The 19,783-nt window shown below is 36.0% G+C and overlaps 1 protein-coding gene across 1 annotated transcript in view; it reads left to right on the forward strand.

The window, feature by feature from the left end:
* LOC110370738 (protein O-mannosyl-transferase TMTC2) overlaps positions 1 to 19,783 on the forward strand; it is an 83,915-nt gene that overhangs the window by 10,879 nt on the left and 53,253 nt on the right. Inside the window, exon 3 of the mRNA XM_021326653.3 lies at positions 5,035 to 5,839. Within this exon, the coding sequence (XP_021182328.3) occupies positions 5,035 to 5,839 (805 nt within the window). The remainder of the gene's footprint in view (positions 1 to 5,034; positions 5,840 to 19,783) is intronic.

Here is a 19,783-nt window from a genome sequence, read left to right on the forward strand (position 1 = left end):
AGAAAGTTTACAGTGACGTTAGTACATACTTTAATCAATATGCCAAAAATAACAGATCAATTATAGTATGAGGTAGTTTACTTGATTATAGGAAGAGGTTATTTCCGTGAAGATTTACACATGCCGTTAGGTAAATGTATAGTCTTGTAGGTATATATTTAGCTATCATTTTCGTGCTGATGTGAAAACGAGGCACTACCGATCACGGAATCGTTGGCGTCATAAAGTGAAAACGCCCATTACCGGAGCCTTCTAAGTTACTCCATATTTCTATTTTCATTTTTATTATAAGGCGTGGTGCCTGTATAAGCGATGAATGTAAGACGTAAGCTTGTGAGGGAACTCAGCGGAATGTTGGCTGGTCACCGCCTTACACGTAAGGAATAACTATGGGCCCTCTTTTGTATGACTGGCAGAAAAAAATTGAGAACAGTTTCGGCTGTGAATTTTGCTGGATAATCTCGAGCATGTGGGATGTTCGTATCAAGAACAAATCGACGGGTAAAAGGCAAAAGGGGTCAAGCACCACAGATCAAATTGTTCAGGAGAGTAAAAAGAAAGTTTTAAAAAATAATATCTCTTTATTGCTTTATTGAATCACATCACAATCTTCAGAAAAGTTTACTTAAATACAATGCTCTTTAATAATTTTAGATCAAAATAAGCCTGAGATCAATAGTTTCAAAGATAGATGTCGCTTGACCCCAGGTTTTTACCATGTTTATCGCATTTGCGAGGGGGTCAAGCACCAATATTGAATGTTGGAATATTAAGATTTTGGCCTAAGCTCCATGTGTATAAAGTAGTAAAGTATTTTATTTTATTTGGCACAACAGATCATAGAACTAAGTCAGATTTTGGCTTAAGTTAAAATATCTTAATTAACAGTATTATTTTATATTTGGCACAGCAGGTAGGTAATAGAACTATGAATTATGTATTAAACTAAAACAATACAAGGAACAAAACTGAGATCCAAAAAACAGCAGTTACCTAACTGATAGGACATACAACAGCATGTTATCAAATTATTTGAGTAAATAAGCCACAATAATTTGGTAAAAATAATGATTGTTTACATTTTTACTAATTTTTAATGATTTCCTAGACGCGTGAACCGATTTACCTGATTCAAAAACGGATAAAATTGTTTTATACAAAAATTGGTGTCAAATAAAAGGTCTAAACTTTTATTTGACACCAATATCGTTAAGATATCTCGATAAACACATTTTCAAGTTGTCTCGTAATAAAATTATCCAACATGTACAGTAGACTGCACATCAGTGGTAACTGTCATGCACCTTAACTCAATAGTTATAAGTACGATTTTCCTATAAAACTGTTACCACTGACCTGAAGTTGACTGTACCTATGAAACGCGTACCTACTACCTATTACCAGTTCTTAAAAAAAACACGTTTTTTGTATGGGAGCCCCCCAAAATATTTATTTGATTCTAGTTTTCAGTATTGGTTGTTATAGCGGCAACAGAAACACATCATCTGTAAAAATTTCAACTCTCTAACTATCACGGTTCATGAGATACAGCCTGGTGACAGACGGACGGACGGACGGACAGAGGAGCGAAAACATTAGGGTCCCGTTTTACCCTTTGGGTACGGAACCCTAAAAACTATCCTAAGAAACGTTAAATTTATTTTTATAAAATAAATAAAATGAGGTTGAATTTACCGATGCTAGTAGGGGAATCACATCATCTTAAATTTCTTCGACCTCTCTATTGCTATCATTATAATCAAATAACCTTCTTGGTACTAGCAAGTCTTTTTCGGCCTAAAACACTTCGCAATTTCACGTTTTTTGGAGTTGCAGACATGTTTTATATAAAAATTTAATCTGTGTTAAAAACTGCGATCGCGTTTCAAGAACGCGTGAACTTGCTTTCAAGTACCTACATAAGACATAATATGTCAGTTATACCCATTTGCAAGGGCGCTGTCGCGCGTGCTGAGTGGATCAAATGCAACGTAATGAAAATAAAATTATTTAAGAAAGGGGCCAAGCGCCAATTTATGTTTAGTTGTCAATTTTTACTATTGGTGTAAGCGACGTTATAGTTATTAAACAAATAAAAGAAAAATGGATACAAACGACATATTTACTTCTAATATTGTTTTTAAAATTATGCCAAATGACAAGGCGATACAAAAACGTAAAGTTGGTGTCGCTTGAGCACTTTTGGTAAGTATCGATTTGGCACTTCAGTACAAATAATTCTTTGGTACAAGCGACTTTTTTTCATGCTAGGAAAACGATACTACGACCATTCGAAAGAGAAAAAATAGTGGAGTTGGGGTCAATAAAAAAGTTAAAATCGCAAAATGTGGCGCTTGACCCCTTTTGCCTTTTTACCGTCGAAATACTCTAAGTATGCAGTATGCAGTATAAAATGCACAGTAGTTAAAAGATTTGGGTGATGTAACAAACTTGAATTCTTAGCTGATTAAAATAGTAAACAAATATTTGTAAGTCGTTTATTTGATTATATTGGTCCGTTTACGTATACATGATATCTGCGAAAAACATTGAAACTTGTAACATTAGTAACACAACTTAAATGACAAAACTCGTGTTACTAAACTTTCGAGATTCGTATTCCCCCAAATTGGGAGAAATATATTTATTTTTCTAAGAACTGAAAATGAGGAAGTGCAAAGCGAAAGTCATTTACGAGCAAAATACTCGGAGAACTTTTTATGTAAATAAGTGAAGGAAAGGCGTCTTACTCACAATTTGCAATACAATGGCCGACTGTTAGAGATGATTTTTCCTTCTTCGCATAGTAAGCACGGTTTTGGTCCCATAAAATATATTATTCAATCGGCTATTTCACCGGCTTTCCCTACCAAATCTAAAATGAACGTATAAAATGTATGAAGGATCAATAGATAAAGGGATGAGTACCTTTCGTAGGTGCAGGTCACTGTCCTCGCACAATCAATCTTTTCCATCGCAATTGTACTTATATATCGGGCGTTTCTGAAAATAGCTTCGTGATTGTTATGTATTCGAAAATGTTTGGAATTATATCACATACAACTATAAATATTTTAAGAGAATCTGATTTCGATAAAACGCATACAGGTCTTTCTTATTTCCTGTTCATAGGTTCTACATAAAACTTTTACACGTCAAATATTAAACGAAATGAGGCCGGTATTTCCTATCTGACTACCTACTAAAAGAAACACCGAAATAAACTCAAATAAAATTCTTATCCTAAAGTTAGGTAAAGTTCGTAAAGGAAATTAAAGAGAAAAAAGTACATAAGTTCATTAGGAACGACCAAATAATGTGGCTGGTTTAGGGTCGATCGCTGACTTTTTAATTTCCTCTGCACTGAAAATGTGTTCGCTAAACATCCCCGCTTGCCAATGCCATCCGATAGGGTTTCCGACGTTCACTTCGTTAATAACTTCCCTTGCTGCTCTGTTATCGCATGTTAGAAAATGGGAAAATTATAAATCACAATAGAAGATAATGCTTACGCGTCAAAATCACGGCTCAAGTCAGGTTGTTCCATCACCAGTCAAGCATTCAACCGGGTGCTTCACACATCAACCGGAAAACGACAAACACGGCTCACAAAATCAATTTGAGAGAGATCGGTACGTTAAAACACGTCCATTATTAAGTCGGTATTGAGGCACCCTACGGAGGGAACGGCCGAGGGCACGGGGCCAATCGTTCGGGAAAACATCGAACGGATTCGGCGCCGATGAGCGACTGCCCGCTCAGGTAAGATGCTAATATTTTATTTAAATTAAGCAGTTAGGGACGGCTGTTTGAATTTGTTCTTCGGTATTAAATTTTGATGTGTAGCGTAAATAAAAGTTGGAATGACTTATTGCGTTTACTTTGTATGAAATAATAGCGAGCACTTGAGATTGGCGGTATTAAGAGCGTTATTGTAATCGCGTTTATTTTGAAGAAGTTATCTTTATGTCGTCGTAACATTGTCTTCCATACAATATAATTCTTTTTACTCGTTAATCTTGAAAGGTTACTGTTACAAAATCTTCCCCAACAATTTTAGGTTGCCAGGCAAATACAAGGGCCTAAGCCTTTTGTATATTGATCAAAGGCCTGTTGTTGTGATAATATTACGGTACTAAAATACATGTTATGAAAATATACCTCGCTACGCAGGTCTTTAATAAGACATAAACAATCTGTTTCCAAAGTACCTAGGTTTTATTACTAGTTGCTATGCAGATTGTTTGCCTAAAATTGTGTCAAGTTTACTCTTCATGTTCCAATTTAAAGCTAATCGCTTTGTCATAAAATGTCGCGACTCAACTGTTTATCCAGCTACGTATCTGTTTACAAAATACCAGATTTTTCCTTCGGCGATTTTGTCGTAACTGCGATAACTTTGAAAAAACGCGAGCAATTTCTCGTGATAAATAACTAACGGGCAAAAAATGTTCGCAGATTGACACAGGCTACAAAAAATGTTAGCTATTGATCTTTTATATTTCATTAAAAGGTAGCCGTGCTGGGAAAAAGTTACGTTAGCAAAGTTTTTTAATCAAAGCTGATAAAAAATATACGATACGGAGGCGTTGGTCGTCAAGATACCTACTTATTACTTGTGCCGTGTAGCTCCGTGACAATCTACAAATTGCCCTTAAAGAATTTCAGTGGAATTAAAAAAGTATTTTATTTATTCCAAATAAATTGTATAGGTACTCCGGCACCCTTAGTTAGTGTTGTTGTTGTTGTTTTATAATTTATTGACTTGATTTGTAACAAGTTTCTAAGTAAATAATGTGTTTACAGATTTTTTTATTTGATTAAAAAAAAAACTGTTTAAAGTTTAAATCAGTCAAAATGAAATAAGTATAGTCATTCACTTAATAAAAACGTAATCAGCCTTCAGCTATTGCCATTGCATACTGAACACTCTAGGCATCTACATTTTAAATATCCAATCCTTTCATTAGCATATTAATAAATTCGCAGAATTTTAATGAAATAATGTACGTTAACGCGTTTTTTATTTCACAGGCGGGCGATTCTCTCCAACCCTGATGTCATCGGCCACACACCTATAAACGCATTATTCGAAAACGATTTCTGGGGAACACCGCTCACAGACCCCGGTTCACACGGCTCATACAGGCCGCTGTGCGTCGCTACATATCGATTCAACTACGCTTTTAGTGGATTCAAACCGTGGAGCTATCACCTCCTTAACGTTATATTCCACTGCACAGCGACTGCATTAGTTGTGGTGACCGCCCGGCGCTTGCTGCCAGCCTATTGTATGAGAGTGGGCACTGCAGTCACCGGCCTCGCTTTCGCAGCACATCCAATTCACACAGAAGCGGTGGCGGGAGTGGTCGGCCGGGCGGACTTGGCCGCCTGCAACCTGTTTCTATTGAGTTTCCTTCTATACAGCGAGCACATACGACTGCGAGAGGAGAGACACAAGAAACAATGTAGGCATACAGTCAAAGACAGTGTAATGCGACGACCGATGCCGTCAAACGATCCTCCATTCAGGTTGAGTTGCCACAGCTTGGTGCAACACATTATGATGAACGTTCGCAAACTGTTAAAGGCCGGTAAAGCGGGGCCTATGAAGATATGGGACGCCTGTGAGGTTAACGGCGCAGTGAGACTAAAGTGTCAGTTCAGTGGTGGTGTCAGTGAAGATTCAGGTGAACTGTTGCAGTGGGTCACGTTGGCGGGGACACTTACGTTCGCCGCGGCCGCCACTCTGTGCAAAGAGCCGGCTATAATGGTTCTGCCTCTTTGCATATTCTATGACTTTCTTAAGGGCACTCGCTACGAGGAACCGTACTATAAGGTAAGGAATACTACTTTTTGACGTAAATACGTTTAGCGTGAGAAATGGGTTGATTTTATTCTTATAAGGTCAAGTATCGGAAAGTTATGAGATTGTGTTCGAACAAATTTGAGATTAAAAGGGTTCCTTTCAGCTAATGAACGCCGGGTGATTGATATTACCTCGTAGAGACTGATTTTGAAATAAAGCCGAGGGATGTTCTTATGCTGATCCGGTAATAAAAAGAAGATAAATTATGGAAGCTATTTATCTTTTCAAATTATGTGAAAGGGAAGGGACATATTTTGGGTCTGATTTTGTCGTGTCACACATAAACAACAGATGTAACTGATTTATGTATGTTTAGATGCAAATCATTTAACGTTTAGAAAGACTACACGTGAGTTATTTGCTTATCATTTTATTTGTAAGTTGTTTTGCAACATCGAGGCCAGTTAGGTGTAACTAGGCGTGAATCGTTTCATCTGAAGACGTAACGATGACTGGCTTAAAAGAAGGTCTATGTCCGATAGACTATTTGCTCTAGACGCGACTTAGTATTCTTCTCTGGGATCATGAAATGGTCGCTAATGATCGAGCTTGATAGCTTGTTTAGTATATTGCCTTTGAATTCAGGACCAACCTTTGTCTTTGTATTTACAACTGTGACCAAACTTATTAGGAGTCAAAAGATATGTTTTCTACGAATTCTTTTGCAGAAATCAGTGCTAATACTCCTAAAAGTAGGTCAAACACTCACAAAACGAAAATAAAACACTACAAGGATGTGTCTTTGGAACTAAAGTCAGTACTAATCCAATTGGTATCCCGTGAACATCTTGATTGTTTCCAAGTCGTGATCTGAATGTTCGATGGACGAGGCAAAACTTTTGGACGCACTACCAGTAATTAGTAATAGAGAAGTTATACAGACCTGTTTCGTTTCTCGGTATAAATAACTTTTTGTTCGAATGTATAGACGTTTGGCGAAGGTAATTCTTCTAGGATTTCCTAGTAGGCACATAATTTGTCGCTAAAATAATGTCAATTAACAGAAATTGGAATTGAAAGTATTACAATGGATTCTGATAAATATTAATAAATAAAATTTAAGCAGCAAACAGACTGATGATATTACCAAAATAACAACAGGCTTATGCAAAGCATGCAAAATATGCTGTTTGACTACTAAAGAATGACTCGTGGCAATAATTCCACACTAAACCTGTATTATAAACTTAATAAAATATAAATAGTATACAGTTCTCATTATTTAAGTGAATTTTTATTCTGGTACATTTCAAAATTACTCCTTCGCAGTTCATCAGGTATTATAATAAAATCTTTTATGAGGAACAGTCTCAAAAGTTTATAAATAGATACACAAGTCTGGCATAATAATAGGTTTTGTTTACTTTTTTACCATAGGTATACTAAAATAATACAATTTGGCGCAATGTTTTGTGTGAGTTCCGAAATAGAAATACGAATCATGTGGGTGTTACTTATGTAAGTAGTTCCATTTTTAAATCATATTTACGTTACATGAAACACTCTATATATGAAGGTAGTATGTTCCTATATTATTCATTCATAATAGAAGGTACCGTGTGTTTATGAAAATAAGCCAGTTATATAAATGCAACACATTCACGATTCTCAGAAGCAATAGTGAATGCTGTCTACAATTCAAGCATATTGATCGATTACTGAAGACATTGCTAGGGTTTCTCCATACGAATCGAATCATTAATAGTCAACTTTGACTGTAAACTGGCTTTTTGGAATGAAAAAAAAAAACATTTTAGTTGGCAACCTACTTATTTCATTTTTTTTTCTAACATTGCATACCGTGTCTACAAATTAATTTCGAACTTAAAAAAAAAACTAGATGAATCAAAGAACTAGTAGCTGTTAAGTGCAAAGACTTTTAAAAGTCTGCGCGCGACGGGTCGTCAAATATAAAGAATCTTTTTAATTAGCTCCTTATAGCTCGGTACTCGACTTTTTTAAGCTACGGTAATGTCAACGACCTTACGTTGGTCTTACATTGATGAACGTAATTACGCTCTTGAGACGTTCTGACTTGATTACTTAGGACTCGTACCTTTTATAATAAAAATATAAATCGTGGATGGAAATACAGTATAGCAACGTACAGCCGAAGAGTTTTAATGCTATTATTGCGCCAATTTCGCACAACTTTGCGCTTTATGACACGGATGATAAAGTTTATTATTCAATGTCGTCCGAAACTTTTCCACTATGTGCTGGTCTATCATGCAGAATTTGTTCGACTTTTATTTATTAGCGCAGATACTAAAGTATAAGTTTAAACTAATTGAGGTTAAGACATAAAATGAAAACAGCACGATTGCTTGTACTTGTTGGATTCAAATGTTAAATATTAATAGCGCTTCAAATAATTTAGGTTCGACGTAACATAGGTACGACTATATTGATAAATGTTTGACATTTCCATCAGGCTAATGGCTTATGATTAGTAATGAAACGTAAATCAAAGCCGTTCTACACACGAAGCGACATTGAAATTTGCAACGTTAATTGTCTTATAAAATATGTATTTAGCCATCTCCTTTGGTTGACTTTCTGTTTACTTAGTGCGTAATGGCATGCAAATAGGATTAGCAATTGATTAATTAGTGTTGCTATGCCTTTACCAACGTACGTGGCACGTATATTATATACATAGGTATAAAGCCTGCTTAGTTGGCACGTAGCTTCAGTACCTACTAATTATGTAGGAATGCATGGCTATAGTTGGTGTTTATACATTCCATTTGTCCTATGGAGTAATGGCCTCACTTTCGTATGATTGTTTACTCAAGAATTGAATATTGCATGCTCGAAGCACTGAATAAATCTCTTTGATATCACACCAAAAATGTAAATAAGCTAGCTTTGCCTGCATACTAACCCGCGTTGGGTATTTAATTAAATTCAAAGTTGAATTTCTAAACAATATAATATATTTGTAGATAGAAAATTGCTAGTATAAAAAGACATTCAATTTAAAAACTTTAAGCTGCATGCTACAAGGAGAACAGATAGTCACAAAACTTACCGTATCGAACAATCGTTCTAGAAACATCTAAAAGAATTTGCTGTTAGATTTACGGTAGCGGGCAAACATGACCGTTGTTGCAGAAAAGCTTGCTTTTTTAATTTTCCACTGAATGCATTCACACACCTGGGAAATATAACCAAGCAGAGATAATTGTATCGCGCCTCATAGTGATGTTACGATGCACTCAGTTTCAACTGGTAATATCGTTGAAAACGTTACTGTTCATACTTGATTTGATTGAAACATTTTAATGCATATGGAGTTTTTTTCATTTGACACTTAGTTTGAAATTAATTACATGCATGATAAAATTGGTGTTTCAGGGAGGTTTTAAAATGTTGGTTAGAGTATAAAGACTTCTTTTAACCTCATAATCTGATTAACCGTATTTTAAATGAGAAACCAATAAAATATAGAAAATAAGGAATAAACACACGCATTTTTTATACCACATAGCCGCCGATGATCTGCTACACATTTCACACCAGAAAAAAGAATATTTAAGTTAGAAAACTAGTAGTTTATAAAATGCAAGTTTATTTATAGAAAGATTCACGTATCTTCGTTCGGAGGTGGTCCTTGCTTAGAGTTAATATACACGCGCTGTTGAGCATGGGAAAATTATGCCGCGCACCGACTTTAAAAGCCGTTCTAGAGATTAATGGAACTAATCTACAAACTCTATTACTTTTTATTTTAATCTACGATTTTAAAAGATACCTCTTTCTAGTTTGAATTAAAGTCACTGGCCTAGTTTGAATTAAGATGATTCGTAAAAAATAAAACAACAATTCTGTGACCTGTATTTTAAAAATGGAATTCATATTTTTAGAAGTACTTGAATAAAGTAATAGTTATTAGTGTAGATAGCAACCAAAATAAACTAGCTCGGAGCTATGGAAAATTCCGGTGGTACATAAAAGATGAACTCCATTGAGTTCCTTAAATAGAAGTCGACAACGAATAATTTCATGTCTAGTTAACGTAATTATAAAATTATGAGTGAGTGTCTTCTATATTTAATTCCTTTATATGACCTATACGTGCCTTTATATGCCTTGATAGGTTAGGAACACCGTTGTGTTATTTTCCTCCACGATAAGTAACGCATTGAAAATGCAGGTTGCTTAACTTACAAAAGCCCTAAGTAGTCGAACCACATAAGGTAGGTAGGTACGCGCGGGTATTAAGGCCTAAGTGAAAGAAATATTCACAAAATTCCTTTAACCAGGCCAACCACTGAAATAAAAAGATGTCCTGGTAGGTACCCGACTACCGTCTACCTATCCGTATGTGTCTTCAATTACGCAATATAACGCATTTTCTTTGCCATTTACTACGCGGTGTTATTATTAAAATTTAATTACCAGACCGCAAACACAACAAACAAACGTATATCAAAATGATATTTCCATAAGCATAGCTCAACATACAGCATGTTTTACAACACCGTCTTTATTGTAACATTAGCTTTGTGTCGTTATTTATATGGGGAGCGGAAGGCGGAAACACAGCTCACAGTGATTGCCCACCGTTAATGAGGTTGGGGATGTTGCTACCACGTTGCTGCCTCCGTGAAGATCGTAGGTCAAGTGATGTGAGGGTACTGGGTTACATATTATGTTTACTGGCTCATGATAGGGGTTGTGCTACGGGCTACTTGGCGCACTTGGATAAAAAGTAGCTTATTATAGCCTTCATTGATAAATAGACTGTATAAAATTATTTTCTAATCTGACCTGTAGTTCCTTACATAAGCGCGTTCAAGCAAACAAACGTACAAAGATAGAAACAAACTCTCCAGCTTTATAATATTAGCAAAGATTAATGAACGTGGTGAGAAATGTGTTAATGCTTTTTTGTTTTGTTCAGAGGTGTATGCTGTAGGTTTTTTCATTTTTTACAGTCAATTGTTTGATTTCAAAACATAGTGACAATTTTACGCGAAAGGTTGTGTCATAAGGATAGCAATCTGGATCGAAGTGAACTATTGCACCTAGTAATGGATATATGTATATTTATTTCTCATTTAACAGAGTACGGGCTATAGTATTCTCATCAACAGGTCTCAAATTTCGACCAATGTTGAAAATATCCTAATAGAATAAACCACGAAATAAACCCATTTAACGAAATATGAATATAGCGTTCAGCAGTCGCTAGACCTAAATAACGATCTATAACAACAACACGAAAATAACATCTAATCATCTTTTCAAAAATCGGATTCGTTATAATTACTGAATACCAAAACATGTCTTCTAATAAGGTCGGCCGTCGTTCTACCAAATTTAAACAGCCAGTAGGCGGTCATTATTGTATTTTATGAAGCTATCACCTATCATAATACGAGGCCACGAAAATATTTATAGTGTCTACTTCGACTTGATTGTTAAAGCTATTGTGCTTACACGAAGTGAATGTAACAGAAATAGTCGAGCCGAACGGAGGTGACACTGTCATATTAAAAATCGACTATCTCTTTGTTACATTATTTGTGATGTAAAAAGTATTAGTATTAGGAAAGATTTACGAAAATACTTTTGTTGACACAACCTAGAGTTTTTAGCGTCAGACGTAACTTATGGGAGTCTGGCTTTTGTTATGATGGTCCTTGTGGTACACGATGGATTTTAGCATGAGCTGTTTCGGACAGCTCACAAATTTTCAGCGTGTGAGAGTGACAGAATACTAAAATATGTATTGATTTGTATCCATGGTTTACTTAATGGAATTGTTTCTCATACGCTATTTTATAGCACTATCCTAGTATTGGTTCAGAAATAACAATCATGAACTTGGCCGTTTTCAAAAATGTAAGTACAAATTGATCACATTTATCAAGATCTTTATGTAACGATAACAATTCAATAACACAAAAAAGTCATCCCAAATCAAAAATGATGAGGTAACTTTTCCCACAGAACGCAGTGGCTAAACAAATACAACCGCGGATAGAAAGACAGATATACTCCTACGTTATAAGTACGTATGCACGTATACGTATATAGGAGGGTAGGATTAGACCCGTACAGGCGTAGAGGGTAACCGTTTAACACACGCGTGCCGGAGGCGGTCGGTTTTATACTGCGGGCTAATTAAATCCAATTTTCGAATGCGGGGAGCCATGACAGAGATATTGCGGGACCGGACCGACTCCAAGGACCATTTTATGTAGAAATATCCACCGAACGAGACTGTATTGTGATCTTCTATTATGATTTTACAGGATTTATAATCTGTGATATCTTTTGGTAGACGTGTCCAATCGTTTGGTCCTTTTGATTTCATTGGTTTTGCTGTTTGTTATCTGCGCTTGATTGAATTCGGGCTTTAGTTTGTAAATGTGGAGATAAACAGCTTTAGATTTGTATTCATTAGGTTTTAGTTATGAGATTTATAACAGAATATTAAAGATCTCAGCTTTCAATTACCTACTGATAAATAAATGTTTCATATTAATTAGTATCAGAGATATCGAATGCTTTATTAAACCCGCAGCTGCAATAAAATCTAATATGTAAGGAAAATTATACATAGAGCAATTAGATTCCTAATAGGCACCACATTATTTTTCATTGCCCCCACACGGCCGCAAATAGGCGGCACTAAGCTGTCTTTATTATTATAGTAAATATATTTCATCCCAAATAAACAGGTTTCTGTGTTTTAAGATAATATTCTTTTATTTTCATATAAGGTTTTAGCATTTTGTGGGCCCTAGAGTATTTTAGTTAATAGTCACTAAGTCATATTATGACGTTTGTTTTACAGAATAAAATATAAATAATGAAAGTAAAGTACAGATGAGGGAATTGGTAATATTCTACGCAGCATGAATTCGTGCAAGCGTGTACGTTGGTACTTAGAAATGAGAAATATTTTAATAACAAGCTGTATTTTCTAAACAGAATAATGAAACAGCACAACCAAACAGTTTTTTATTCTATTCAGATTACAAAACTTTCCGTTTTGAATATTTTTACTTTATAAACCTCAGCGTTCGTTAAAACTCACATAAAAAGATAGGAGACCTTTCTTCCATTGTTAGACGGGCATACAAATTCTGGCGAAGTAATTAGGTGACTTTATAGGCACGGTTCACGAAAGAAATTGCTGACATGTTTCATTTGTATGTAGATTAAAGAAATAAAAAACTTTAATACATTTAAAGAAATATTAAAAGGCCGTGGGTTTGATATTTGCTTATCTTTGGCATAGCTAGCATTCCCGACCCGACATTCCGTCCGTGGTTGACATGACCCTTCTGATTTTCGATTTAGTGTTTCACGTAGGTATGAGTATATATAGCATCAAGATATTATGAACAAAACAAACGTCTATTTTCCCTACAGCAATGTTTTATTGGTATCTCCCACACAAGTTTATGCCATCTCATGCAATAAAGTGATAAAACAGTTAGCTAGCACAGCGCCCCGAACTGGCTCAGATATATCGACGAACAAATAAAACTGACATTAAAAGCGCAAACTTGCCGAATGTTTTGTTTTTTTCGTCATAACTTCTGCGAGCCGTCGCATTATGGATATGGCGATAATATTTTCATGTACGTTAATGTACGAATAATATTCAAAGTTACGCTTTGCGCGGGCTTACTTTGTACTCGGTATTTTCAAACACACATGTGGTTGGTGTAAATGTCAATTTATAGGTACCAGCGCGGTAATGTTTCTTAATGTTCACATGAATTAAATTACGTCATTACCCGTGCACTCAACATCGACACAAAAGCACAGTATGTAAATGGCTACGTATATAAACATAAAGCGACTGTTCACTCTGTAAACTAGGTACATTGTGGCGAACAAAGTATAAATTCAGTAATAATGAAAGGCCGCTTATAAAACTAAGTAGATACGTAATATTCATGATATCGTTCGCCAGGAAAAATTAACGGTACGCTTAGCCAAATGAATATCGATTCAACGCCCTGCCCTCGGCTCATTTGCCCTGCATAAAATTAGTATTTGGACCTTTTCGCGGGCAGGGCCAATATTTCTCTCATGTTGAGGATTGAAGCAATTTCTGTAGCTCTCAACATTAAATTAACATTTGGGCTTTTTCTTCGGCCGCGTGGCCGGGCCTCGCCGTCCCTAGCTCAGTATATTTCAACGGTCGCGTAATTTGTGGCTCGTAAATGTTCTGAAATTGGTCATCCCTTTGGTTGAGGTGAATTTATTGCCTCCTCGGTCGGCCTGTCGAAAGGGGAATTAATAAGTCCCCTCTAATGGTGAAACGTACCCTCACCATCAATTTGAATGCCAATGCCCCAAGATTGCTGCGGCCCAGTAAAATGAGCCTGCACATGAAATATCTCACTTATAAATTCTTATTCATTTTGTGCTTCCAATATATGGGATACCGATGATTGCCTCATTTTATTATAGAGCGTACATGCGGAATATTGGAAGGTTGACAGATACAAGATTGAAAGGGATGTTATAGTTGGCTGGCGTTGTAGAATGTGTTTTCGGTTTGAGTACACGTGTTCTCCCATGGCGCCTAATGGTTTTATTTTCCTGATCGACGCTTATCTATCCTCTGCATCGATGAAAATTGATTATTTTAATGTTCGAAGTCTATCAAGTCGTTCCTTACCCTCATTTATATTAATGGTTTACTAGTGTGTGTCTTCTATCAAAGCGTTTTCCGTTACCACAAGCTATATTAACTTTTTGTTGCTTTTACTCGGAAATCTGCTTACCCTGTAATTGAAAGGACCCCAAGCGTTCAAACTGTTCAAAGTTCGGAAAGTTCACTTAGACTGTAATTATTGTTTGTATTCTTTACCGTATTATCATTTTGGAAAGTTTAAACTGGAAGTAAATGACGAAGGAACCAACTAAATTGTTAAATTTCTTTGTGAATTTTAAATGAATCGATAGTAAGGAGAAGGCGTTTACAGTGGTGAACTTTCATTCATTATTCATTTAGGTGTGTATTTGTGTTGGATTACGTGAGTCCAGCCCAAGTGACGATAATGAGTAAATAATGACCATTCCGCTGTGAACAGTGATAAAACATTTCTTTCGTGAGTAAAAATCAAGTTTATTTTCACCTGTAAATGTGACTGCAAATGTGATTCTAATACTTATTTTTGTATAAAAAACGGATTAGTGGTGCTATTAATGCCTTTGTAATACAATAGGTCGCAATAAAATTAGCGAGGAGAATATTAGTGGCGTGGAAGCACGAACGTGCATTTCGTGTTTTTGTGACACAAATATTTCCCAATAAGTTCCAAATAATGGGTATTTCCCTAATGACTGCTGACACAGACCGAGCCAAGTTCTTTGTCGTGCAAATTGTGACTTCAATGCGATACATCACTATTTTTACGTAAAGCAATAAACAAACCTGGTTGTAAATAACATTGGTTGAACGCCTCCTTGTCTTGAGAGAAGAATAATGGTATTTTCTATTTCGTTAGGTTGTACTAGATATACTTATGTCCGCTCGGATGGCTGCCAGCTGCGGCGCTCCGCATCCAGTGCTAGAGTCCCTCCCGCCCCAAAGATGTAAACTCACTGCGATGCTGGAGGAGACCTGCGGACTGTGCCTCCGGGGACAAACCTGAACTGTCGAAGTAATAAATTCTAAAACGGACACTCACGTAAACTTTTAGATAATGTAGCAAAAGTATTTTATTCTATTATATTTTATGTGAACTTTTACGGCTTCATACGGTTACTTAGGTATTACTAAGGTTATCAGTGCAATGGTGTCATGAAGCAGAGTTATAATCCACACGTATAGCCGTTTATGTATTTACGCATCGTGAATCTCGCTGCGTTTGTTTAGCCGTGACGTCGTTTCGCATTCAAATTGGCATATAACGATAGGACGCACCCGCACCACGCTCCGCGCACCGCCGACATTCCAAACAATTAAGTCTCACGCGTGTTGTTCGAGCCACTTCCATTCCACAGTAACTGTGTGCCGCCCGACGGCCCTAAATCAAAGAGCCGTGAAGTCCCCCCCACACTTCCATATTTTCGCACCCTGACAACGTCGTATAATGGCTATTGACCAAATTTATCGACTTTCATGTCATATTCTCATCTTTATGCGGAGCTGGAAGCCTGGAATTGGCCTCACATAACATATGTGGGAAAAAGTCTCCGTATTCTATGACACAATAAATTATTTTGATCTTTGTCTCGCACATAAATAATACAACTTATCGATATCAACGGACGATTTGGAATAAAGCGACTAAATGGCGGATCCCGGAAATGAATTGCCGATTGGTTTGATTAATTTGATTAAATCCGTATTTAGTATAATCAGTCGACTTTGTTAGCGAAATGTTAACTAGCTCGTAGCATGTCCGGGGAGTTAGGATTGTGTAACGAGGATTATTTGAACTTAATTCTAATCAAACTAGCACGTCCGTTGTAAATCCGACTACCACAAAAACACCTTAATACCCGGGACAATTGTTCGCTCACGTATGTGCCCATTCAAAAAGCGGAGAGAAACCGGCGTGAGCAATCACAAAAGAACGGAAACGAGGAGCGAAGAAACACTGTCATTAATATACGTTGTACGATGCTGTACCGCGCCGCTACTCGCCTCTTGTTTTTATTCAGAGCACGGAATTTAAGTTTATTATGACTGTTATGCAAACTTCGACGTAAATGGTGCGAAGCGAACAAAAGAAGTAAGCGATCGAGTATTGCAAACGTCTAGTGCTTTACTTCATATTTAAATCAAGAATTTTCCGATTTCATCTTAAACATTGCTGAAGTTTTTTCCTCTAAAAGTTTGATCGTCATTGATTCCTCGCCATGCCCACGTACCGTTTTCATAACGCGGTTTTATTGTTCTTTTTGAAAAATAAAAAAGCAAGTCTTTTCATTCCTCAGGTATAAAAGTTTATTAGTAAAGTCTATGCATAAATTTTTCATGTCGGCTTCGTGCTGTAAGCCTAACAATGGACTGGGTTTACTTTTTATTCGAAAATATTTAGTAAAACATGTTTCATGTCCGCCTGAAAACACGGCGCCAGACAAAGTACATAATAAATTATTTCAGTACATATTCTTTTACGGCCTCACGTGTGAATTAAATTATTTTTTAGTTTAATTTTGCTTTATACTTACTTGTTTAATAAAATATCAAGCAATATTTTAATACGAGAAATTAATATTGTTATATACTTGAATTATTTTACATGGTTAAAATATTTTTAACAGAATTTAAGAAGGTAGATACCTCATTCAGGCTTGTATCTACGTAAGAGAATTAGTCAGGGAAATCTCGGATAATTTTGTGAACCTTAGACCCAGTTGCGAGCGGTTCATTTTTAGGTCGACGCGGTAAGCCAGGCCGGACTAAACACACAGCATAGCCGCCGACGTCATAATCATTATTGAAAACTTTTACAACGAGTGGGAAACACCCTGCTCTGCTAAGTTGCTACCTACGTAAAGTACGAAAATTTATTACAGAATGTTTTTACTGGTTTTCGAAGTTCCTTAATCTAAAATCGATAGAAACGACGCCGAACAAACTTGTGAATAGTACCTTAAGTTGGGAATCGAAGAAAGTCGGACCTTCCGTTCAACACCTGCGTAAAAGATACGCTCCGTTGATAAAGTCGCCAGTTCCGAGCGGTCGCGTTGTTGCACCAAAATGAGATAAATGGAAACCTTTATACGAAAACTTCATATCTGCTATAGGATGTGAAAAATAACGTCTTATTCCTTGTTCGTAGCCGAAATTCGGTCAAATGCGGACCTTCAATTTGACCCGAGGTACTCGTATATAAGCCGGGCTTCGAAATAATGTCTATCAGTTTTCCTGAAATATTATAACATCCGACCGTTTGACTGTCTCGGATATTTTTATTCACTTTCAGTAGTAGGTAGTATTTTTTTTGATAAATGCTTAGATTTATCATATTTTGTTCATATTATCCAATGATTTAAATGAATAAGTATAGTGTATTGCTTATTTTACAATTTCCCTAAAAACAGGACTATCCGTCCTTAAACACAGTCAAACTTCAGCAGTGGCTCTTAATTTTAATAGAAATTTAAACGGCACTTAGATCCAACTTAAACCGAGGAGATCTAGAGAAAGCTCCGTACGTGAATGTTTAGAGAGGGATACAAACCGAATAGATATGGTCGGGTGCGTCTCGTACGTCGGTCGAATGGAGCGAGCAAATTACATCACTCTATAGAACTGGGCGCCTGGTAGCACGTGACGCCACTTTCCAACATGATACACGGAAAATGATTTCCTCAAAATATTTCTAGGAACATTTCGGCTTTCTATTGTTCTTGAATGGGATAGCTTCAAAGTCAAATCTCAATTTAACCTCTGGCTGGCTTACGATGGATTGTTGTAATCTAGGTGTATACCTACCTAATCGTAGATAGGTTCACAAAAATAAAGATTTTTTACATCAAACTGCACCTTTTTTTTTAAACAAGATGTGTGAAATTGAAATTATTTCCTTTTTACCAAAACACATAGATGACGTAGGTGTAAAAGGACCTTTGTGCCATTTATTTAATGTCACAAACAGAGGGAACAACAGGTATTACACGGATACATTGACAGAATTAACACAAAACTGTCAATAGCAGCCGCGAATGATCGATGTAAAGGGTCGCTGCATTTATAATAAAAACAACCTGTTTTTCGTAAAAATCCGCCAGTGTTTGCGTGAAAAATTCGCATAGTTTTGCATGAATAATTATGAAAAATGCGGTATAAAATTGGGATGTCCAGAACGTGTGACCTGCCTACGTAATATGTTATGATTGGCTTCTGACAAAAATTATCAGATAGAGTAAATAGTCATATTATTTTGTGACACGAAAACTGCGGTGTATAAGCTTTATCTGTAGTTAACCGTTTGTGAAGTTCAACATACAAACAAGTCGATTTGTTCTACCATTTTGCTATGGCATACAAAGTTAACCGTTCACTATCAAATCCTACACAAAGTGAGCATCTATAGATTTCTGGTGGAACACAAAGAGCGAATCGTCACGAAGTGTGCCATTCTGCGTTTTTTCATTGAAATGGAAAGAATACAACCAGACATTTCCTTTATTTGTATTTCGTATCGCGTTGAATATTCAAACACCATTAACAAGGACTAATTTGTGAATAATTTGATGTGGTACATTGTTATTCCACTGAACAGGGAAAGTTTTGACGTATTCCGATTTTTCTCTGGTTTCGTCCTTTATTTTCTTGTTTTGTATTATGTTAAAGATATTTTAATTAGCATGGGTTGGGGTCCTTTACTTTTTTGTTCAATTTTCTGACAGGTAACAAAACTGAATAAATATAGACTCCATTAAATTATATTATCATTATTTAAATGGATCCGTTAGGTATTGGTTCTTTGTTTAAATTCATTTTTTGGAAATAGGTAATAAAATATCATCAATATTGCATGACACGTTAAAAGTCAATTAGTTGTAAAAACTTTGAAAAATATAACTGGTTTTCATTCCATTTATTATTTGTATTAAATTTTCCACCATTTGAGCACTTTCAGGCGCGGAGTTAAAGCGCTTGCAAAATTAAATTATGTAAAATGCGAAATAATCAGTAAAACTAGTTTCAACTTCCTAATGAACTAAAATAAAACGATCTCAAGAAATGATTGCTGTGTCTTAATACAGTTTATGGTTTACGAGACGAGCGCTTCATTTTATTAACTGAAATTAATTATAATAAAATAATATTTTTGATAACTCGGAAACACTGCTACTACTGAGTCTTACGTACTACAGATTATCGAGTAAGAATCATCAAAACGTCTTAAACCGAAGCAAAGTAAAATATTTTCTATGTTGATTTTATTAAAGGAGAAGAATTATTTTTAG

Source organism: Helicoverpa armigera, chromosome 13 (assembly GCF_030705265.1).
Source record: "Helicoverpa armigera isolate CAAS_96S chromosome 13, ASM3070526v1, whole genome shotgun sequence".
Taxonomy (NCBI): domain Eukaryota; kingdom Metazoa; phylum Arthropoda; class Insecta; order Lepidoptera; family Noctuidae; genus Helicoverpa; species Helicoverpa armigera.